General features: G+C 37.0%; 1 protein-coding gene across 1 annotated transcript in view; it reads right to left on the bottom strand.

The window, feature by feature from the left end:
• EDIL3 (EGF like repeats and discoidin domains 3) overlaps positions 1–24,898 on the bottom strand; it is a 98,370-nt gene that overhangs the window by 63,477 nt on the left and 9,995 nt on the right. The window contains exons 4-5 of the mRNA XM_015849756.2: positions 17,946–17,950; positions 13,073–13,254 (exon numbers count right to left, since the gene is read on the bottom strand). Coding sequence (XP_015705242.2) covers positions 13,073–13,254; positions 17,946–17,950 — 187 coding nt within the window. The remainder of the gene's footprint in view (positions 1–13,072; positions 13,255–17,945; positions 17,951–24,898) is intronic.

Raw genomic sequence — 24,898 nt, 5'->3', positions numbered from 1 at the left:
ATTTTCAACCAGGCCATTCTGTGATTCTATGGTATATTCAAAACCAAGCAAAAAGAAAATCACTCAGGCAGTGCTCTCAAGTTTGGCACGTGCTCAAGAGCTGGGGAGTAATTCCACTCTAACAGTTTAAAATATTCCCGCCAACCCTTAAATTTCATTTAATTTTGTTCTTTTCAATCACCAAAATCTTCCCAGCACCATGATTAGACCACTTTTCTCCTCACAGCAGTTTACAAAGCCACTGCCTTTTTCAGCAGCAGAGGAAGGAGCATCTTGCTATGTCTTTTGCTCTTGGCACTGATTCTGTAGCAGTAATTTTCACCAATGTACTAATGTCTTTGATGGCAATGACTCATGTAAATCAGTTTTAGGATGCTAAATCATTCACATGTCTAAACAGTTGAAGTTGTAGGCAATCACAATTTAACTGGAATTTAACTTACAATAAATCCTTGCCAGAAAGGAGGAATAAACAAAAATGAGTATTTTTCTCAGGAGAAAGGGTCAATATGGACAAGGCAAGTTTACAGTTCCTTTGGATTGCTCAGAATAAAGACAGAGCGTTATTTTCAAAGACATTTCAGAACAAGCCCTGCTAATCTGTAACACACTTCTGCAGCTTCACTTCTATATGTAGGCAAATGGAGAACCATAAAACTGGAGGGAAACATCATATTTTTTGTCATAAAAAGTGGGAGCTATTCAACCAACCATCCAGAGAGATACACAAAACACAAAAATGCCCCAATATAACTTCCCAGCATTCTTAACAAACCTTAGAACTGCAGGGGAAAAAAAAAAAAAAAAGGCAAAAAGTCATTATCACCATTATTACAATATGTCAATGTAACAGAACAGGAGTAATTAGGTATTCCACCAATGGATATACTTCTGCAATTTGTGAACAAAGAATATTCAGTATGCAGAAGCTATGCACTTGATCAAAAAAACCCCAAAAACCCAAAATAAAAATCAGTTGCAACTACCTAATATACATTATTTCGTAGAGAGAAAATGATAAAAAGATGGAGTGACTTTAGGCAGATACCATATGCAATACTCTTGGCCACAAGCATAGCTATAATTTTCTCATTTGCTGCTGCACTGTTAACAATAATACCACTAACATTTAGTACAGAACAGGTTGACAAGAAGTTCACCTTAACAGCAATCTTACAAGAAATGTTCAGTTTAAAGCCTTTAGAAAAGGTTGGCTCTTTGAAACTTAAAGTGTAGTTTTTCATAAGGCTTTGTTCAAAACAGAAATGCAGTTTACGGAGAACTATGATGCTTACCTAGTTCTGTTATGAGATACAATAGCACCTCTATAAATAATTCTCAATATTCTCTGGCATAAAATACATATTTTTTCACTAAAATTCGCTACTGCTCATTTAAAAATAGGACTGATCAAGGTTATACTGGTACGCAAAGATTTATTATAGCAACCATCCCCTGATAATTTCATCAGCTTCTGAAGGATTTATTTATTTATTTTTTTATAGTCATAACTCTGTTAAAGCCAGATAGAAAGCTCCCACAGAAACATCTTTTGATGAGAAATAAGGAAATTTGCCAATGAAAATGCTTGTAATAAACTCAGGGAAGAAATAACCTGTCATGATTCCTGCAAGACTGGGAAATATAATGAGCATGAAAGCTCCCTCCCATGATTCCCCTTCCACCAGCATCCAGCATCAGTGCATGCTGAACACACTGAATGCTGCTGTTTCATTTGGACTGAAAGCATGTCAGGAGCAGGGGGCTGTAGAGCAGGACTTGGAATGTGATGAGGTGCAGGAAGGCCAGAGCAGGTCAGTTCCTATTATTTTCCCTGCTGCAGGGTATCCACACATTTCAATGTAAAGTGTTTGTCTGTCTTGCTTGTCTGTAGCTTTTTGTTACTGTCCTAACCAGGCCTGTCAGCAGAGCTTCTCCAGGTGTAGCTGAGGGCAATGATTCGGTCAGGATAGCAGCAGCAATACATGTCCTAACCAGCAACCAGACTGGGTAGCACGGTGATTTATCCACGGTGGCACTGCAGCTGTTGCTGTTCTGGATAAGACTTTGTTACTCAGAGAAAAGTCAACATGTTTTATTTTAAATTTGTGACAGTCTGGAAGAACAAACACAGTCATTTGCTATATGCCCCTTTGGAAGTGGTAGTTCCTATTGTGACTATGGGATGGTGCCCTTTGGGCAAATCGATGAAATGCCCAGTCATTTCTGAGCACAAACCCTTTTCATTTCACTGACTTCAGTGCAGATTCAGCAAAAACTCTTCACAACTTTCCTACTAAATCCTCTGCAAACTCATCCTTCTCATATTGTCATTTCAGGGTGCCCTGCACATTTCTTTTCTTATACAGTAAAAACAGAGCTCTTGGGTCTTCCTTGTACTTTCGGATTGGCCCCAGCCAGCAACCTAAAAGCAACTCAACATCTTTGTGTTTTTCAATTAAATAAATTAAATAAAACTGTGTATGTTTCCAGCTAGGCAAGCTGAAACAGAGGTGTAAGCTGGCCTGTAAATCTAATTTTTAAGTCTGTGAAAGGATCAGAATGCAGACCAAAATCATCTTATATGGAAAAAATAAATGTACACGTAAATAAAACCAAACACGGGGACTGTTTGGGCTAAACTGTAATGTTAACATGGAGGAGCATATGTTATGAATATAAAAAAAATTTCTCACTTTGACTTTTTTTGAAAATATTCACTTTGTGCCTCAAAGTGTTTACATAGTTAGAGAATCTAAAAATTTGCTTGGTCTGTTTCTTGTTATTAAGCCATTATTTTAGTCTCAAAGGTAGTTGTTATGAAAGTCATTAACTGAATGACATGAATTATTCAAATACTGGTATGTTTAGCCTGCCATCTCAAATAGAGGTCCATAATCAATCTTACATTTCTTAGAGGCTTGCTGCCTTGTAAAATTTCGTCTTATTAACAAATTCCTGATTAACTTGGTATTCTATATACATGTATACTTGCAATTTAAGATTAACTAAGAAACACCAGAGTCATTTATTGCTATTATTAACTTTGAATGATCTTCACATACAATGGCCTGGTTGAAAATGTCCACAATGATGGTTTTGACCCTCCTCCTATGTACAGAGTTGCTGACCACCAGACCAGGCTGCCTAGAGCCACATCCAGCCTGGCCTTGAATGTCTTCAGGGATAGGGCATCCACAACCTCCTTGGGCAACAGAAAATAACTTCCCCAAAATGTCTAGAATAAATCTTAAAGTAACAATCAAAGAATGTGCAAATAACAACAGCTGTCAAAGAAAATATCTGGATGTGTTTCTGCATGTAAAGTAGCTCTGATCAATACCTCATAGAGGTTGGGATGTAAAATGTCTGCAGAAAAAACATGCACTTTTCTTCTAATCCAACATGAAAACACCTGTGAAAATGTTGATAATAAATGTGACCTGCTCTTATCCCAACAAAGATAACTGGGAAGCATTCTTATTTGGACTCTGGCATGCTCTGTCTGGGTCCTGTACATCTTCTCAGTCGAGGATACTGTGACTCAGAAGGAGATGTGTTACAAAATGACAAATCAGATGAAGAAAATCTCTTCATTAGTTCTGAATGTTAAAGCTAAGCCTGAAGTTAAACGCATCGATTGAGAGATGGAAGCTGAAGCAAAGACCGAAATAACTGAGAAAACGCAGAAGATCAGACTTCCCTGGCGCTGTGGGATTTCTGCTAGGGGTTTTACACATTCTCAGCTAATTTTAACACACAGGATAACTAAAGCTACTTAGTTCCTTCACAAGAATATAGTCAGTAAAGGATAGCACTGATATCAAACGGATAACAATCTTTGTAGATTGTAGATCTACACTACACTTCTTAGTAGAGAACACTTCTTAACCATAGCTCACTACCCTGTCTTTCTTTTCTTTACAAATGCAGTATATCTATAGAAATTATTGCAGCTGTAGAGGAAGGTGAAGAGAATCACTGAAGAGTGATTTCACAGGCCATAGTTGTCATGGGCCAAAGGAAAGACACCTTTAGTCATGTCAATTTTGGGAGATGCTAAGGATCTAAATTTGGTCTGGATTTTTTAGCAATGGGTTAATCAGAAACATGTTACACTTCCTTAGTCTGTAATCCAATAGTGTTTTTAATTCCTAAATGACTCGTAATGCAGTATTTCAGTTTTTGTAACACAAAAAAAAAAAAAGAAAAAAGAAAAAAAGACACCAAAAAAAACCAAAAACAAAACCAAAACATCACAAAATACACATCTTTACACCTTTTACTTCTTGGTTCAAATAACTGTAATCAAGAAATACTTGAATCCCCATTCTCCAATGCGCCTGGCAACCACAGATGGCTTTATGCTCCCTATTATGCTGACCATAACATCTTTATGTTCTTCCCATGTATCTGCTAATAGCTTGTCTCGTTAGTCTAAAGTCTTTTTCACTGTCGGTTTATAGAAGACCCAAATAACGTTGAAATTCCAGTTGTAATTAGAACATTCTGACTGATATGGTAATGCTGATAATAATTAGAGCAACTGTTAGAATGTGTTCACTTCATGACACAATTTGTGGGAGAAATACAAATGGGAAAACAGGAGTACATGAAAGCAATACTTCCTACATATTATCAACTTTGGAAATAATCTGTTGGTTGCTATGAGACTGGTTGAGTAGGGAGAGAGGCCAAGGCACTACATGGACGCAAGTGGAGTGAAGAGGTAGACTAATAAGCACACAGGTGGCAGATGGCTTTGTGTCTGCTGAAAAGACTACGTCACCCGTATGAATTTGCCACCCACAGATGCTATTACAGAAAATGAAAAATAGGCTTGAATGATTAATCCCTCCTGAATCCTGTGAAACTGGCTGAATATTGGTCGAATCACAATAAATAAGCCCATACTTTCCATTATCCCTTCAAATTAACAATCAGTAGGCAAAAAAGTTAATATTTAAGTATAGTTACCCTTGAGCATCCTGATGTTCAGGAATAAAAAGGGAGACTTTCTTATCATTTTAATTAGCCCTGCATTTCTCCTTAAAACACATTTTCTTTCTATAGAAGCTGATAGGCAATAGATTTAATTAAAATGCAAAACATTGCTTGGCTTTGCAACAGACAAACAAAACCCTCCTCAAAACTGGCAAAATATACTTAAGAACTTTGAACTTAAACAATGTCTATTTATCTTAACCACTCATGGAATAACGTTACAGGAATGTGAGAGTAAAACTCTCTTTTCAGTCCACAGTTCCAGTGAAGTCTGCTGACACACACACATAATTTCAACAGAGGTCAAGGACTATGAGTTTCCTTTATACCCTGTTTCCTGCTTTAATATTGTGGTGCTGGCAACTCCTACACTCACTGTATAAGACTAAGTTTTCTCCAATGCCTCTAAAATCACAGAGAAGCTCTGAAGTACAGACAAGGACTACAGCTTCTTGAAAGCTGAGGCTGTGTCAGAGTTTTGCCTCCATTTCCACCAAGTAGATTGCTCTGCAGTTCTGTTACTTACCATATGCATGTCTCTGTGTCATACAAAAACAGCTCTGTATCCCAAACTTTACCTGTAGTGAAGTAATCTAAAATAGTCTTTCTAGAAGTCAGGCTTAGCAGAAGACCACCTGTAAGCAACAATTATTTCATTTGATACCTTGAAAGTGAATATTTATGATCTAATATATGACCTGTTTGACTATCTCACACCAGCATAGCATCATCTAACTGTGGTGTCGTTCTCACTGGAGATCTATGATACGCACACATCACTCCATTACAGTTTGCTGGCCTCCATGTAGGTTTGAGGCTATCTCCATATGCCACTTGCTGTTGGAGCAAGAATCCAGACAGACACACATTTGCTCAATTAAGTCTATCACCATTTACTGTTTTAATTACCATAAATGTGACAAATCATTAGTTCAAAATATATGTTGTTAAAGGTACATGAAGCAATGTGTTTAAAAATACTGTTACTTCAGCCATTCTGCTCCATTATGGAGAATTATTAAGGAAAGCTGAAGCACAGGCTTCAGAGCATACTATGGATAGTGTATATAACAGCACCAACTTTTTGTTGCCATGGGAATGCTAACACTGAACTGACTGTTTCTGTGTATTTGAAACCTCAATCAAAAGTTGTCTGAATATGTATGTGTGTGTGGGTGTTTGTGTGTATGAAGAATGAAACTAAGAGATTTAAGATGATATCAAATAGATAACAAGATATGGGACACAAGGGAGTATCAAGATGATTACACTAGGAAACAGGCGCCTAGGCCTTTTGTTTTCTTGTGTGAGTAGATAAACAATACTTTTTTTTTTTTTTTTTTTTGCCTGTAATCTGAAGATTTAGACATTGATGGAGATCCAGTTTGCAGACACTGGTTTTGAGTTGACTGAAGTCAATTAAATTCTGGTGAACTTTGACCATCTGAAGAACTTCTTCAATTTCTGCAGTTCCAAAGTCCTCTGTGGAGCTGTTTTGAGAGAACTCAGAAGTATCTTTGTTATTAGCTTCTGTTCTCTCCTGCCAATGGCTTTCAGGTACTTACTGTCACTTTTTAATACTCCCCAAAGAAATCCTCATCTGAAACTAAGTAAAATTTTGGATTGTTGACAAAAAATGAAAACCTTTAATACATTTTTGAGCATTTAACTTTAACAGATTAAGACTTCCTGTATGGTTCAAATCACCTTACATGATGGCTCTCAGATCATATTTCATAAGGTTCACTTGGCCACATTATGCTAAGCTAAGAGCTATATTAAGTAATATTAAATATTTAATCTATGATGACAGGTATTTCTGGAAGCTGATACAACAGTACTCATGAATGAGGAAATGAACTTTGACAAAATGAATGGTTTGACAGATGGTCGTTTGCTTAAAGCTCTTACTAACAGATGTTTGAATGAATGTTCTGCAAGACCTCTGTGTATTTTAGGTTTTATCATTTTATTAGCAAATAGTTATCATCTGGCATATACTTGTTCTTTGGAAGTTCTTGATGTGGAAGCTGATGTTTTTCTCCCTGCTTATGTTTTACTCTTTCCTGGATGTGAGGATGAGAATGATGGAACTTAAACAGCTTGTATTACATTGATCGTGTGTTAGAATAGTTATGACTGATCACAATTAATTATGCCAGTGTTACAGACTGTAAGCACTCAAAAAGGGAGACTGAGAACCAGTGTTCATACTGAGGCCACAGAGGTTGTGATAGATGGAAAAAAAAAGAAATTAGGCTACAACTTTTAAAAAAAAAAAAAAAAAAAAAGGGGGTGCATTCTATATGCATTTAGAATATATATTTCAGTATATTCAGAAGTATAAATAATGATAAAAAAATCGATATAAAAACATCAGTAATGACTAAATGAAGTAGAAACAGGAATTTAGATCCCATGAAACAAGTATCCTACTGAATAAAGTGCAATGTTTGTCTTACCTTGCAAACTTTCAATACAAAATCTTCAAGCATATCAATATAATTAGTCCACAAAGGCATTTTGATGAATGCTGTGTATGGGCAGCACTGTGGTGTTTTGTTTTCTCAGTATGAACAATGCCATCTCCCTTACAGTATGCAGGCTCTGTGTGTACCCTCCAGAGAACTGAACATTTCTGTGCATTCCATGGGACGCCTACTGCACTGCTACTTAATTAATCCTTCTGATTTCTGCTACGGAAACATACAAGAACTACATTGTTCTTGACTATAGACTTATCTGATCTTAAAATTCTAAATTATTACAGGAACCTGATAAAGCTTTAGACAGAACCTGCTGGTGTATATATCACTTTCTAATTGAGAATCTCAGTGGGAAGACTATCCACTTACACAGGGAAAGACTTTTTTTAATCTGCGGAAGTTATAAAAAAGAAGAAAAAAAAAGTAATATTTAAAAGCAGTATTTAAAAAAAAACAAGCACAAAATTTAAAAATTAATATTTAAAAGTAAATAAAACTGCATTTGTTTTAGATCCGAATGCTAATATATGCAAATTGCCAAAGAGAAGTTGGACAGCTTTTTGATTAATATGTAGTATCTCAAAACATGGAGTTGTATCTAATTTTCATAATGTAGTTTCAGAAAAACTATTTAGAGAACAAATGAAAACTTGCTTTAGCACTTTGTTTCCATATTCTGAATAAGACTTCTAAATTTTTGATTTGCAAAATATATTTGATATTTAAATATATCAGGATCTAAGAGATAAAAACAGTAAAAATAGACATAGAAAGGAGTTAACTGTAAGATGAAAATGTACTTAATTCTTACCTTAAACTAAGTCCTCTTCTTTCTCATACTAATAAAGCAAAATATTTTGATCTTTTTATTTGAAAGAGAACTTGTAACAATGTAAATGAATTGGGAGAAACAATTCCTGATATTTTAGTAATTGATAATTAAGCACTTTTTTATTCTTCAATTCAAAATGTTATATACAACAATCTCCAGTTCAGGCCCTCAACCACAGCATTCACTTCATTTTCTTAGCATTCTCTGAATGCAGCATATGCTTAAATCTGCTCTCTGCCTGTGGATTAATACTGACCATATAAAAACAATTTCCATGTCCAAAAGACCTTAGAACACTTAAATGAAAAAAAAGAAAAAAGAAAAAGGTGATAGCCTCTCATATAATGCCACAATTGCTGCTGTTATCAGCCTTGCTCCTCACAGATATCTTCTCAATCACCTTCTGAAGAGAAGCACAATTGCAGGATCTCTTGTTCTCAGATGTGGCAGCTCAGTCACCATGGAACAGCAGCAATTACATGGCCACCAGCAGGAACCGATCTTTTCCACTCCTTGCCTAATTGAGCAGCCACAGCCAGCACCAGGAAATTAAATTTACCCCATCTTTCCCTTAGTTAAACCTCCGCTGCACACACTTAGATTTTTACTGTCTGATCTGAAATCTGGTACCTTTCACCCTACATCTCTAGCATGCCTTCATGCACCATCTTACCTTGTTCTAATACTGAGACACACTTCTGAGGATGTTCTTAGTGTTCCCTATCATTTATTATCAAACAAATCTCAGCATGATCTGCAATACAGTGGTAGAAACCACTGGAGTTCTGCTGTGAGCTCCTTCTACATTCCAGGTTCCCTGATATAGGTGGTGTAGGTCCTACTATTCTTGGGCCAATTAAGCTTTACATAGGTTGATCTATGATCTATTGCAGGTATAATTTTATTTCAGGAGGGCAAAGCACAGTACAGAAGTGAGTGGGAAGAATGATGGAAACAAAGAAAATGAGACAGCAAGGGAACAGAGGGATGACTGAAGATAGGAATGTGAGAGTCAGAGTGAAAATATAGGGTGTGGTCAACTCTCCTAAATATAAAGTTACTTTGCAAGTGGTGGAGAGAGAATATGATCAACAGTCCTGCCAATGGCCATTTGTATTCTGATCTGTACTGCCGTAGGAAAATTCAGATATGAACAGTGTGAAAGGAAATACAAAGATATGAACTATGTGGAAGGAAGGAGTAGAGACAGAACCAGGATAAAAAGAAAGACATATTCTAAATATTCTAAAGACAATAATATTCTAAAGACATGAGCGTAAAAGGACAAAAGGGTAAAGAAAAAACAGTATTTTCTAAAGGAAAGAGTTCTGACAAAAACAGTTTTACCAGAGCAGGCAAAGTGACCATTTTGACAGATTGAACAATTCTGGAAATATAAAATTGTGGAAACACAGGAAAACAATGTATTGTTTTTTTCTCATTGTATTCTAAAACATTAAATGTTAATGCCACTCATAAAACAGTGAACCATACACACGAGTTTTATTTTATTGCTGACAACCTATGCAAGGAAAAAGAGATCAGCAGGACTTTAAAAAGGAGATGCAAGTTACTCTGACTTCAATTTGCTTTGAAAAGCATGGTCACTGACCCTTTAAATCACAAGCCAGTTATAAGCATTGTAGTGCCATTATTAATTACATGTAGAGAGTGTAAATTTAAAATGGCAATTTCAATTTTCAGTTCATTTAGAGAATGCAGAAAACAGAATTGCATACTAATTAGTTCATGAGTGTCAGACACCTGAAAGATTAGAGAGAAAAAAAAAATCTGAACTCTTTGCAAGCTTTAAGTAAAGCACTCAAGCCTTTCATTTGTCAAGCTACATATAAATAAAGAAATTAAATGACAGAAAAATGGTAGTGATGGAACAAGGTAAAAATAGGCTCAGGCCAATATATAATCATACTCTGTGGGATACAACTGCTTCCTTTAGAATTTATTTAGCATTAGAAATTGTTGTAGAGTAAAGGCTGCTACTGTGCCAGGTTCACTGCACTAAATGTTGATTTGCATTTCCTAAAATGGCATTTCTGGTTTCACAAGTTTCCACTCTCAGTCATACAGTCGTGTTGTTTTTCAAGAGCCATACTTAGGACCTGATACTTCATCTCTCAGATCAATGTATAGAAGGTCCCAAATGCAGACCCTACATACTAGGATCCAGCAGAAAGCTGGTTGTTAGGATCGGTTACTCCACAAGACCAAAAGAGAGCCAGAAACACGGTAGAAATGTGAGCATCCTGACTGAAGAAGCATCTCTCTGGCCATTACAGATGCTGACCACATATTAGAGATGGGATTTCTGTCTTTTTCTTCTCTCAACCGAAACTGTTCACTCTTACAGGTGAAAGACAGCATCTGTCTCTTAGTGTGTACTGCATTCTTGAAGAGTAAGATAGGGTTCTAGTGCAAAGGACTACTATGTAGTGCCTAAGTGTGTGTTTCTGAGGTACTCTATCCTTCTCAAATAAATATCAGGATTCTCCAGAACTACTTTTCCTCTACAAGTATCACCTCTATACCAAAGTAAGATTTTCTGACACCATATGCTTCAAGAAGCAAAGTCATCGGAAAAGAAAAGAACAATGCTCTCAAGATATAAACTTATTTTTCTTTGCAAAGAGTATTTTTCTTTTTGTTCTGAACTTTGGTAAAAACATTGGCAAGCTCTTCAATAATTACAGACAAAATTTTAACTTCAAGGAAAGAGGAGTAAAAAAGGGATGATATTGCTTACTACACATCAGTTATATCAGTTAATTAGATTTTAATAAGTCTTTACATACTATGATTGTCAAAATTAGAGAATAACCCACAGGTGATTGGCATGATTTAGACTGAGACATTAACTCAAAAAATCTGAAGTTTTTAAACATGATGCCTTGGGCATGAAATACACAGAGATCTGTTTATTTTCTCAATTGTCCAACTTTCCTTCCAGGGAAGATCAAAGGGAAGCCATATCCAGGCTAGCTGAGGTTTTGAAATACCTGGTCTAGTGCAACGTGTCCCCACTTATATCAGGGGGATTGGAACTACATGATCCTGAATGTCCTTTCCAAACCAAACCATTCTATGATTCTACAGACTGGATAGAAATTCTCACATCTGCCTGAGTGCTTCCTCAATGAAGGGCTGTGGCTTTGCTGAGTACAAACACGGAAGAAACTAACTGACCACTGACAGCCTGTATCCAGTCTGTCTTCTACATATGAAGACAGAATATGAACATATGAATAGGCATGTTCAGGGGGCCAATGCTAACCGACTCTGACTTCTTTCTGCAGAATATTTAATAAAGCACATGCTCTAAAGAAGCCCAAAAGCTACTGTAAAATGGATGTTTTTCATTATCCATTCAAATTACAATAGCTTTCCACTCCACATAATTCTCCTCAAGTCCTTTTGTGTTATTCTTTCCAGGTCTTTTCGTGTAAATTTCACAAACTTCCTAACCCCCCCTGGTCAGAAGAAAACTGACTTAAGATACACTGAAGGACCTTTGTGTTTTCACTCTGCAGTGAATAACAAAGCAACACAAGCTTCATTTTTCTAAACTGACAGTACCCGGCATTCTCACAGCAGCTCCAGAAGACTTCATCAAGCAGTGCTTTGCGCCTGTTCTCCATACAAGAAAAATGAACAGGCAATCTTGTAGGCTTTTTTTCCCAAAGCATCTGGGAACTGCTCAGGAAAACTTCAAGCAGCAGTCAGTGTGAAGACTTGAACAAAATTTCTGCAGAGCACACAAGTGTAGGTTCAACAGTAGCATGTCTGGCACAAGTCCTGACAAGGGACTAACAGACAGCTCAACATAGTGCTAGTGCGCAAGATGCTCAGTACCATCCTCTGCTATTCCCACAGTGTGAGGGAGGGAGCAAACTCCCTCACATAGTTACTCACGTATTTACTACAGAAATTTTTTGTTGTTATTAGGATCTATCTGAACATGGCAAAGCTCAGTCCAGTTCTCACATAGTAAAAACAGCACAAAAGATCAACAAACATCACGATGTAATAACTATCTTCATAAAAATACAATTGCAGGACATCATATCGCACTGCTTCATGACTTTTACCAAAGTCAACTTCTGTGAGCAAAGAAATCCACCAAGTGAAGCACCTCCGTTTAAATCATTCTAGCTACAAAAGCAGGAATGAAAAAAAAAATAAATATGTACTTTCAGCCCCATGGATATGTTCAAACAGCTATTTCAACCTTAATTACAACAGTTCCTGTTACTTTCAGCAAGATGCACACAATGCTTAACCTATGTGCATGGAGCAGCTCAACAGAGAGTATAAACAACTCCCAAAGGCTCTGGTACAGCCAAGACTGCATTATAGCAGTCCAGAATTATGCCCAAGGAGTGTGTCAAAGTACCTCCACCAACAGATATCACTGCTAAATGCTACTAACGACCTAATGAGTAAACGTAGCATATGTGGAAAGCTGCTCTCTTGAAAAGAGTCTTTATAATTTGCTTCTGTGGCTTAGAGTCACAATGCAACATATGCATGCGCTTTTGAAATTAAAAAGATTTGTGCATTTGTAAAGTTCAAATTATTCCTCTTTTGCAGCTAAACAGTCCTTTTTAGTCTAGGCTACATTTCTGACAGTGAAAAAGAATCTAGCTGTTAGATTACCACTTGTCTTCATCAGTTCCTTAAGTGACTCTGGCAACTGAATCAAGGAGATTTTTTTCTCCTCAGCTCCATCTGTTACCTGAATCCACGGCCATCTGTCATTTTCTGCAGCAGTCCAGGCGTTCACAAGACCCTTCTTATTAAGTCGTGCATAGTACGGATACCATTTCTGTAGTCCAAAGAGAGCTCGATGAGTAGATGATGCAGTAATTTGTTGGTTTGACACAATTCCTCCTTCTATCCCTAGTGGGCCAGAGCATCCTGTGGAAATAAGAAATGTATGCAACTGAAATTATTATTTACTCTACTGAGTCCCAAATGGCTGTAATTACAAATAGCATACAAACAGATTCAGAATAACAAGTCAAATACCTTGTGGGAAGAGACTTAGAGTACTTAAACAGTATTTTCGTTATGTAAAAGTTAAAGAAGTGCACAAATAGTTTGTACATAAATATTCCCATTACGAACTTAATGAAGTAGGTAAAGATTTCAATTTTTTTAAAAGTCTGTTATCTCTGAAGAGTTGTGAGTTTCAGTTAAACACCAACAGTAAGAAAATGATTCAAATACTGACACAGTTGATAAAAGCAAACTCAAATTTCTGCAATTATAGTAAAGTTCATATTCCTTGTGCAGTGAAAGTCAGCATTTAGCCAGTGCACTTCAACATGTTACTGCAGCCATGTTTAGGAATATGAATCTAGAAATATGCTATTGTTCAGTTACAGTGAAAATAGTTAAAGGTCTTATACAACTAATAAGCAAACTACCGAGTATGTAATTAAGTCTAATGTTCAAATACTCCAATTTTATGAGTAGTACTCATCCACCATTCAAATGCTTGTACATATAATTGCTTTAAAATCAAGATTTTTTTTGCATACATTGTTTTCTGAAGCCAAATGCAAACTAAATTGCTGCTTTGTTTAGAGGAAGCTTTGTTTTTTTGTGTGCTCTGAAAGAAGAAAGTAAAATCTCCACAGGTGAGTTCCAAATGCATTAGTTTTTAAATGAGAAACTTGTTTTGTTTTCTTTGCCCCACTGAAATTAATGACTGACTTGCACCATACTGTGCTATGATTCCAGCTACATTTTTAACAGTCCACTAAGCTTGTCTAGTCTAAAGCTCCATTTCTACCTTTTTGCATCATGTGTCACCCAACAACAAAGGCGGTGCAATCAGCACTTGACTAATAGCTCTGTTAATGCCACACATAATACAACAAAATGCAGCTCCCTCTCCTGCTGCTGTGCCAGATGCACAGCAGTGCCAGAAGAAAACAAATTCCTTGTCACTAGCACGGGCAAGCACACTACAGAATGCATTAAAACAAAACAACGTCTGTTGTGAAGCTGTCATTTTTCATTGTTATCAGCTGTTACTTAAAAACTGAAAGACCTATTTCAATGGTAGGTCTGTTTTTGAAATCTTTTCATCAACTCATAAAATTCCTTTGGCTCATAAACTGCCATTCCCATTTTCAAGCCAGAAGGAAATCTCTGTACTTTCAAATGTAAGTAGCTTATTTTCAGAAGTTTCTGATATTTACTAACATTTTTTTTTTCTTTTCCCCATTTTTCAATGGAAAAGGATGCACACCCATACATATCTGAAACATGCATGTACACGGGACTGTCCTGAATCCAACCCCGCCTAATAGAGTGATAAATATTTTAAACTATACAGGAAGGAAAAAAATAGGGAGATCTGAAAGAGGAGCTTAAAAAGGCAGCACAGAGGCATGGCAGGTATTCTAATATGGATGCGGGACATACAGTTATATTTTGTTTCTTCCTGATGGGGTGCAAAGGGATGAGGACACATGCTTGCTCTGCTAGCATTATTCAGTGATCTAATAGGAAAATGGCATGAATGAGGAAAGGATCTCAGCATGTATAAGAGACAGTACTGAACAGGTTGGAGGAATAAAGTAACCACCCTTGGCAGATGATTTTCAAAAGCAGAACGCCTATTTGGTTCTAAGGACCTCAAGTCTCCCATAGATGTCCCAGATTTGGCAAACGAGATACATGTCTAGTATTTTTATTTTTATTTTTGCTCAACAGCTTCTGTTTAAGGTGCAGAGCTGTGTAAGTCCTGATCTGAATGAATGTTTGTTCTCATGCTTCAGATGTGATAAACAGTATTTGAAATATGTGTGATTTTCTTTCAAGAGACTTGAATTTTCTAAATTGAAGGCAGTCAAATTATCAAGAGCACTTACTGTGTTTTGTCAGCTACAACCATATATGGTCAAAAGTCTTTACCTTCTCCTACCTTCAGGAGCATTACTTTTGAAATCCAAAGCAACTTGTTACCATCGGGGAATAGGTACTACACCGCACAATCTACTTACTTTAATTGCAGTTCCATTCCTGGTTTGCCGTACTTGTCAGTTTACAGTGTGAGTTAACCCCAAGCGTACTACTTTTAAAGAGTATTTAAGGAGCAAACTAAGGTGTTAGAGATACTTTCTAGTTTGTTGTTCAGTTCAATCCTAACAAAATGAGTGAGAAATCTGAGATAATAATTCGAGTTGATATTATTTCCAAATTATTTCTTATAATATAATATACAAGTTTGTACTACTAAGATCTGGTTTTAGATCTTCCTCCCACTCCCCCACACACACTCTGAAAGACTCATACTTACCAGTTGATAAATATGATAAAGGTTAATTAAAGTCCAATCCATAAGACTCGCAATGCAACCCTACCCTTACGACCTAAGGAGTGCTGACAAATTGCAAACATTTCTATGCACATACCTGACAGAAGGGCCTTGAGGTAGCTTGCCTGGAGCTACTTCCTGAGATGTCAGATATCTCCACATATATAGTAATGGACTGTCTTCTTGAGAAGTCTTACCTGAACTTGACAGCACTGACTTTAATCTTCTGTTTCGCAGCCACAGCAACTGATATTTCAAGAACTTTTAAAAACTCTTTTCTGGAAATTTTTTTAATGTTACGTATATTTGTTAGATTAACGTTTCACTTGCTAGCTCCTCCAGAACACTTAACAGCTGGAACTTCAGCAGTGGTTTTGCTATAGCTCAATAAGTAATCTACTTCCATTGTTAACACTGCCTATTTTGCCAGTCCTTTCTTCTTTATTATTAATCAGATATTATTCTACAAGAAAACTTGTCAATTTACTCCCTTTTATCAGTTACAAGGGAATATCTGAATACATCTTTATATTTCAAATACTGCAGAGCAAATGGACTTTCCTCATCCATATGCTCATTAACTTTTACCAAATACTTTATGAGTCATACTGTCTCTTTCCAAAAGCTATAACGGGGCAATTACTTTCTAAATTCCCAAGAAATTTACTTTGCCTGAAAACTCTCAACTGAATAACCTGCCTCTGGTGCCATCAAATATGCGTTATCAGTGACTAGCTGCTTATAGACTAGCTGCTGTATGAAGGTATTTGGAGCAGAAAGAGTATTTATCTTCAAGTTAAGATGGCAATTATTCCTTTCAGCGCTTCATGGCTGTGATACACTACTGACTACTAACAATGGAGGAAAAAAGCAAATGCGGCCTTTGGAGATTGTTTGTCTTTTATTTAAAACTAAGATATATCTTTCTGCAGACAGGTACAAGCTGTATTATATTTTGTTGTTTTATCTCTGCTACTATTATATCCACAGTTCATTTAACAAAAATCATGACAGCTTGGCAAACTGCAGTCTCCAAGGGAGCAATAATATCACTGCAGTGACTGTACAATTCAGTCTGGTCAATGTCAGTCATTAAATAGAAAACCATTTCTGTTAATTCTAGTACACTAGGGTATGACAATCAACTTGATGTAAGGAAGTTAAAAAAAGAAATAATAATCAAATACTAGCAATTAAAAAAGCTATGTGACAGGTTCATGATACAGATTCACAAGGAATATTTTGTCATCTGGAACTCTTAATGTCATAAAACAGCAAACCATCTACTTTTAATGTTATTAAGTAACAAAATGCTAACTTGCACTATATTGCTTTTAATCCTACAGTAGCAATTCAGGAAATGAAGCCCAACTGATAATTCTCCTAATCTCATTTAACACAGACCTATTCCACAACAAACCATTATCCATAAAGATGATACAGTGCAAGGCTGTACAATAAACTATGTAGATCTAAAAAGACAGAATAAACAGCATTACAGATGAAATTAAGGTTTCTTTTATATCTTTTCATTCTTCTGAGAAATCTCCACCAAACTTGAAGACAGCATGGTTATAGAACTCCCTTGAAGATTTCTTTTATGATCTCAAACTTAAATAGTCCTGAAATACAACACACCAGTTTGCACCACAAAGCAAATTAGATGAGGTTTCATTTGTAAACATCAGGTATCAGGTTCAAACTGATTCTTAGAATAAAGATAAGCGTTGTGTCTATATCCTAATCTCTTAGAAGAATAGCATATTAAAAGAAAGGAAATATGACCTGATATCACTGGTAACTCTAAAGGCATAAACTAGAATAAGGAGATATGTCACTTATTCCCACTCTTAACAGGAGAAGGAGAAACCATTTCAAGATAAAAAATTACAACTCTAGAAGATAATAAACAGAAGGCACTGGGTAAACATGTTGCTTGAGCATATTTAATTTGGACAACTACATTTATATCAGTCTACAAATTAAAAAAAAAAAAAAAAAAAAAAAAAAAAAAGCCTCCAAAGGATTTAGAAATTACTTGAAAATGTGAGGATTATGCCTCTGCAAATAGAGGAAAAAGGTTTTCTGTTATTGACAATGAAGCATGTCTGGCTCTGCAGCATGAATATATAGCTTTCATTTCCTCTGTTGGTTTGTCTCTAGCTAGCGTCATCAAAACAAACAGATGCAAAATTGAAGGCATGCAGAAAACAAATCTGCTTTAGACATCTGCAAGCCTGTCTTTCTCCAAGCTCCTCATTTTCTGGAATGAGATTACTCTGTCTGTGCTTAGCATAGCACAGTAATTGTGCTAAACATAAATCCTGACAATGGGATTACAGATGACCTCTGATAGAGCAGTAAATAAAACTGATACATGCGTAAATTCCTCACCATGCAATCTGGGTTTCGGCCTTCTGCTTCTTCTTGTTTCCCATGCCATTCACAGAACCTTGCACAATTTGTTCTGTCAAGGATAGCTCTGTTCAGATTATTATGTATGTGTTTTTATAGGAGCTAGTTAGATGGGTATGGACAACCATTCAGCAATCTGTCCCTTCATATATTATGTTCCTATATGGCTTGCTTTTTCACAACCATGACATGTTAATGATAAAAATTCTTTCTTCAAGTACTACATAAAATGTTTTGGAAGAGAGGAGGCTGTGAATCATGACTTCCCTTCGTGTGAGATACGTCAGTGGACACTTTCCTGGTTTGAGGAATATGTTGGTCTCCAATGACTGACTTCACTGTTGCACGATTCCACACAGAAGGTTTGACTCTCTGAAAATATACTTTTGCTATGCTGGCCAATAGCCCTCAGGCTGAGATTCATATTGCCCTGATGAACCACCAGATTATCTCCTACACTTAACTGACTCTGGAAAATCTTCCAATGGAGTAGAGCTCTTGAAATAGACACTGAAAGTGTATGAGGACTTTTTTTTTTTAATATATATATTTTAATACTTTCTAACAACAAGAAATTTGTCCAACCTGGACATGTGAATTGTATGAAACAGAAGCTTTGTCTTCAGGGACTAATTTGCTTAGCTCCAGTTGGGTAATTTTTTTATTGTTGCTTATACAGAATGGATATGTTTGTGAATTCCCCAAACAAGGCCCCAGACTAATATCATGGAAAGTGCCGTCTATGAACTGTGTAATGAGCAAACCTAACCAACAGGTAGGAAGGAAACTGAAGGAAAATACATTCAAATTTAAGAAGACCCTGAAAAGGAAGTCTCTAAACAACTAGAAGCTGAGAAAATAAGATGGATGAAAGAACCTCTACTTTGTACTTGTCTCTTTTCCTACTAAGCATTTACTTCAGCTCACCACCAAAGGCAGCGCCTCTCAGACTTCAGACTTTTTTCTGACTGAGAATGCGGAGGTCTAACCCAGAAGGCGGCTAAGCACCACACAGTCATTTACTCACTCCTTCCCAGTGGAATGGGAGAGACAAAGCAAAGAGTTCAATCATTAACAGTATAAACAATATGGCTCCCAAAGCCCAAAGATGACTGCAGTGTTGAATATACACAGAACATCAGTTTCTCGGCTGACAGTTTTGCCATGATATAAACCAATGCCACACAGCATAGCAAAATAAAAACCTTAATCCAAACCCCAGAGATGACAAACAATGCAGCAGGGAAAATAAACAGCAAGCCAAGTGCTACACAGTGTCATTCCATGAGAAGACTCTTAAAGAGCTCCATAAATAGGGAAAAAAATCATCATTGTGACCAGCAATTATCAAACTACCACAACACCCTGTGTTAACATGCTCTGGTCAGATCTGCTGTTATCTCAACCCTTCATACCCCATGTTAGGTGCCAGAATGATCGCTGTGAGTTTAAGCTGGCAGATGTCTCAGCACCGCACAGTCATTTGCTACCTCCCCTCCTTCCCAGTTGGATGGGAGAAGGTTAATTATTATGACAAATACGTACATACATATGAATGAACAAGTGATGCACAAACAACTGCCTACCACCTCAACTAATGCTCAGCTAGGCCCCCAGAGCAGCAGAAGAGATAAATGATCTCCCACTCCCTCCAAATGTCCTACTGTATGATGTCATTTGGTATGGAATATCCCCTTGGCCCTCAGCTGCCCTAATTCTGTTCCCTCCCAGCTTTTTGGACCCTTTGCTGAGTACAGCACTTCTTAACAGCAGTGGTAACCATCAGTGTGCTATCAACAGCGTTATTCTCCTAGAACCAAAATATAGCATTGTACCAGACACTGAAGAAAACAATTCTATCCCAGCTGATATCAAGACACATAAGAAGTATACATAAAAATCTCTTATCTGGAAGGTGGTACTCAGAAATAAATGTATTTTTAGTATTGCTCCATGAAGAGATAGTTTTGGCTGTTTTGTTCTGATTTTCGTGGCACTAATTTTATTAATAGCCTTCCTAGACATATTCAAAATGCTTTTAATGGAATAGGCTTAGAAAGCAGACTTCTACACTGAAGATACATTATTTGTGGATACACGGCTACTGAAAAATAAGGCTTCAGACCAGAATCTCTATAAATCACATAATCTGTACCACTCCTGATAAGTGTTTGCTGAATGACTTCCTCAAAAGCTCCAGCAACATATCATAATCCCATTCAGCGGTTGACTGCAGGCCAAGGTGAATCTTTCCTGTGCTATCTTATTATTTCTTGTCCTAATTCCACAGACATGGACAACATGATACTCTTCTGCCAATAGCCTTTAGTCTATCTGAAAGCACTTCTGATCTCTTTCCATTGTTCTCTCTTGTACCTTAGGATGCCAAGCAGCCACAGTGTATGCTAAACACACAAACACAAGGACTGAGGGAGCATGGCTTTCCTCACCTTTTGGTTACTAGAGGCACAACCCAAAATCCAGGAAGAGTAGATAAACCAGCAGAGTGATTAGCTGAACCTTGGTAACATTGCAGCATATGACCCACTTAAAGCCACAGCAGAAACACCATAACTACATGGTGATTTCAAACGGGACACACATAGTGTCCAACTAGCAAAATATAAAATGTTTCCTCTGAGCTTGTATTATTATTTATTAGAACATGAAGTACTAGTCATTACATTTATTTTGTTTTCAAACAGAAATATGACTTTTTGTAAAAGAGAAAACAAAAACAGACTCATACTGTAGAAAGGAACATTAAGTTTCTCAAAACCCTCTGCTGAGCTCTTGTTTATGTATTAATCTTTATGTGAAAAATGATTTTTATATTCTTAGTTGGCATGTTGAAAAATGACACTTCTGCTATGTTTAAGTAGTGACACTAACTGTTATTATGTAACAGCCAGTAAAACATTAATAAGATTAATCTGAATAAGCCAGAAATTATTCAGCAGGAATAAAAAATAATAATTAAAAAAATTAAATAAAAAATAATAAAAAATTAGACTTCATATTTATTATGAAAGTTAAATTCATAGAAACTTTCAGTTTGTTCTACATAGTAATTGACACGTGGTCATACTTTCACATTTAAGGAATGGCAGAGAAACCGTAGCCCCTAAGGGTCATATAACAGTAATTTATTTTTATATTCCTGAGTTGAGTAATTTGTGATTCCAAGTTCTATTTACCAATCTCAAGGCTTTTGTGGATAAGGATTTGGGCAGTTGCGTGTGGAGGAGACTTGTGCAATGGTGGAATCTCCTCTGCTTCTAGTCACAGTAAATGGCTGTGGCAGAGAACACAGCAATCACTAATTTAAGCATCATTTAGGTATGTAAAAATTAAATCAGCAACTTAACTGTGTTTCAAAATAATCCTTTTCACTTGTTATTGAACCCTGTGCAATCAATGCACTTCTCCCTTTCTTGGGTTTGGCTGGAAATATTTACATGAAGAATACAAGAATACTCATTAGCTTTCCAGCTATGTCAGTAAATTTTCCAATTAGACATTGAATTCTGCAGGATTTCAGCCTGCTCTAAGGATGGCTACAGAAAAGTCTTTTCAGACTTCTCTAGTTTTATATTTACATTTATCTGTCTTTAATCGCCCCCCCTTTATTTGTTTGTTTGCTCCTATATTTGTTTCTGTGTTTGTTTGTTTGTGGAGTAGGAACCCAATATGTAAAAACTCATATGTGACACACACATTACACTGTATTGTTATCTCTTTTTTTCTCCCTAAATTCATTCCAGAGCATGCCTTTTTTTTTTTTTTTTTCCTGTCATACCTGCACTAGAAAAACTAGTAATTTCTTTAAATAAGGTGGATGAATATATCTTAAGATCTACATTTCCAGGAGCTGTCAGCTCTCTTGGGAAAAAAATGTGCAAGCTAAAGAATATCCACACCAGTGCTTTAAAATGAAGTTCACCTGTTGGAAAGCTCATATTCTGCCTCTCTACTGAAATAACCTGCTGACACAGACACACATTCTCAGTGTCATGCTGACTGGTAGGAATGGTAATTTCACAGGTGCTAATTGAACGGAAAATCTCATTGATTTCCTTTGTAATTTTTGTTAAATTCTATTGGTAGCAGTGAAATATCTGGATTTGAACCAGATGATTATTTCGAAGTTCCGACCCAGTTCTCTTTAACAGTTAAAGGAACAAGATGCTTATCCTGTTTTCTCTTTTAATGATTAACCAACTTCTACTAATTTAAATGCAGTGCCTAACTTATATATATATGTATATGCATACATATATACACATATATAGGCATTTAATGATTACTTCGACTAAAAATCTGCCAATTCCAAAAGAACAAATTAAAAAAAAATGTTCTCTTGGAATTAGGACTGGGAAGACAAGATATAGGTATGCTGAAACTCAATTTGTGTTTTATATAGCAGGTCTACAATGAAAATCAATGGGATTAAAACTTCAACGTAATTAGCATTCCTGAAATCCATCCTGACAATGAGAATGTTCCCTTGCCTCAAAACAGAGAAGAGTATGTGCTTTTCAAGTGGCAAATCTCATTTAGCTGCCTAGAGACATTCTTCCTGTCTTTGTGCATTTTCTTTTCCCTTCATAAGAACAGCAACTGCTCCTAGAAGTGACAATATTACTAGTTACAAGATGTATTCACTGAAAGCATTTAAAAACTACCAGTGGCACTAATGAGAATTCTACATTATGATGGAATAAATGTTCTTCGGAAAGAAGTATAAATGTGGGATTATCCTGCAATATACTGCTGAAACGATAGGCTAAATATGAGCAATAACTACAGTAAAGAATGTGAACTGCATACAAACAGCTGTTATTTAAATCTGTCTATCCAGAAAAGGCAATTCTCGTGGCATCTAAGCTGTTTCCATACGCTCCTATAAAACATCTGACTTTTTAATAACTGGAAATTCAGATAACAGTACTTAGATCTTGTTTCTGGAAGCCATTTCATGTAGATATAACCTTATATTCATGTAAAGCAGCTTTTAGAATCAGGGCTTGAAGCCATGTTAAAAATACAGAATTAATTTAAAGGTCATGGTCCTTTATTAGGGTGGAACAACTTCAGAATGAAGATTCAGAGCAATCTTTGTATACACAGTAAAAGAAGCCTTTCATTACTGCTTCAGCGTAGTACAGTGAAATGTGGTATTTGTTATTCCATTTAGTATTTTAAGTATAAGAAAAACATTTAAACATACACCTATATTATTTAACATAATAATAATAAACATTATGTATACATGCTGCAAAAACCAAAGGTAAAAACAGGGAGAAGGAAGATCTGCCCACTGTAAGTGAGTGACTTGAAGTCACCTAAATAACCTGCATGTGCAGAAATCCATGGGACCAGATGAGATCCATGCATAGGCTGTGAGGGAACTGGCAAATGAAGCAGCCAAGACATTATCCATCATATCTGAAAGGTCATGTCAGTCTGGTGAAATTCCCACTGACTGGAAAATGAGAAAAATAACCCCCGTTTTCAAGAAATGGGATTAAAAGAAGATCCAAGAAGTACAAGTTAGTCAGTCTCATATCTTTGCCTGGCAAGATCAGGAGGCAAACCCTCCTCAAGGCCCCACTAAAGCTCACAGGAAATAAAGATGAAGTGACTGGTGGTAACCAGCATGTCTTCACCCAGGTAAAACACTGCCTGACAAACTTGGTGGCCTTTTATGATAGAAATTACAGCACCAGTGGATAAAGGAAGAGCAACTGACGTCATCCACCTGAACTTGTTCAAAGCATTTGACATGGCCCACACAACATCCCGGTCACCACACTGGCTTTGATGGATGGACCACTTGCTGGATACGGAATTGACTGGATGGTCACACTCAGAAGGTTGCAATCAATGGTTCAGTGCCCATGTGGAGACTAGTGACAGGTGGTGTTCCTTGTGGATCATTGCTGGGTTGGGTGCCCTTTTACATCTTTGAAGGCAACATGGACAGTGAGAATGAGTGCACTGTCAGCAAGTCTGCAGACAACACTAGAGGGAAGGGATGGCACTCATAAGGGACCTGGACAGGTCTGAGAGATGAGCCTCTGCCAACCTCATGAAGTTCAGCAAGGTCATGTGCAAGGTCCAGCAACTGACTGGACCAGACCCTGGACAACCTGATGATGCTGTACATGTCCCTGTTCATTGCAGGGAACCTGGAATAGGTGACCTTTAAAAGTCCCTTCCAACCAAACTCTGAATATCTATGAATGGACTTTCCATGACAGAAAATTCTCTTGCCACTGTAGGTGGTTGAGACACTGGCCACAGGTGCCCAGCGAGTTGTGATGCCCCTTCTCGGGAAGGTGTCAAGCCTGGCTGGATTGGGCGTTGAGCAACCGGTTAGGGGAGGGTCCCTGCCTATAGCAGGAGGGTTGGAACTAGGTGTCACAAAGGTCCCATCCAACCCAAACCATTCTGTGATTCTGTGATCTCCCTGTCCACTGGGGCCCAGGAGGCTGTGATCCAAAATGCTCAGTAAGGAGTATCTGTGCCAGCACAGGGCTGTTGCCTCAGTGTCCCATGACCTATGCTTGCCCCAGTGCTGTGTCCACAGGCAGTAGGGCTGAGTGGCATTACCAGCAGTCAGCAGCACTCTTCAGTGTTCGGGTTTCTTTGTGCTGAGATACGCTTGATGATTCACATAATTTTGAAGTACTACTGAATATGTCAATATGTCTTTATGTTGGCTACAGTCACTATTTAGTAGGCACCACAATGGTTTCTAGAAATAAAATTATTTCAAAAAGAACTCTTACCAGAAAGTGAGGTGGAAACAAG

The sequence above is a fragment of the Coturnix japonica genome, chromosome Z, assembly GCF_001577835.2.
Source record: "Coturnix japonica isolate 7356 chromosome Z, Coturnix japonica 2.1, whole genome shotgun sequence".
NCBI lineage: Eukaryota > Metazoa > Chordata > Aves > Galliformes > Phasianidae > Coturnix > Coturnix japonica.
Note: the sequence above shows the minus strand (reverse complement) of the source record. Positions and strands in the feature narration are given on the sequence as shown.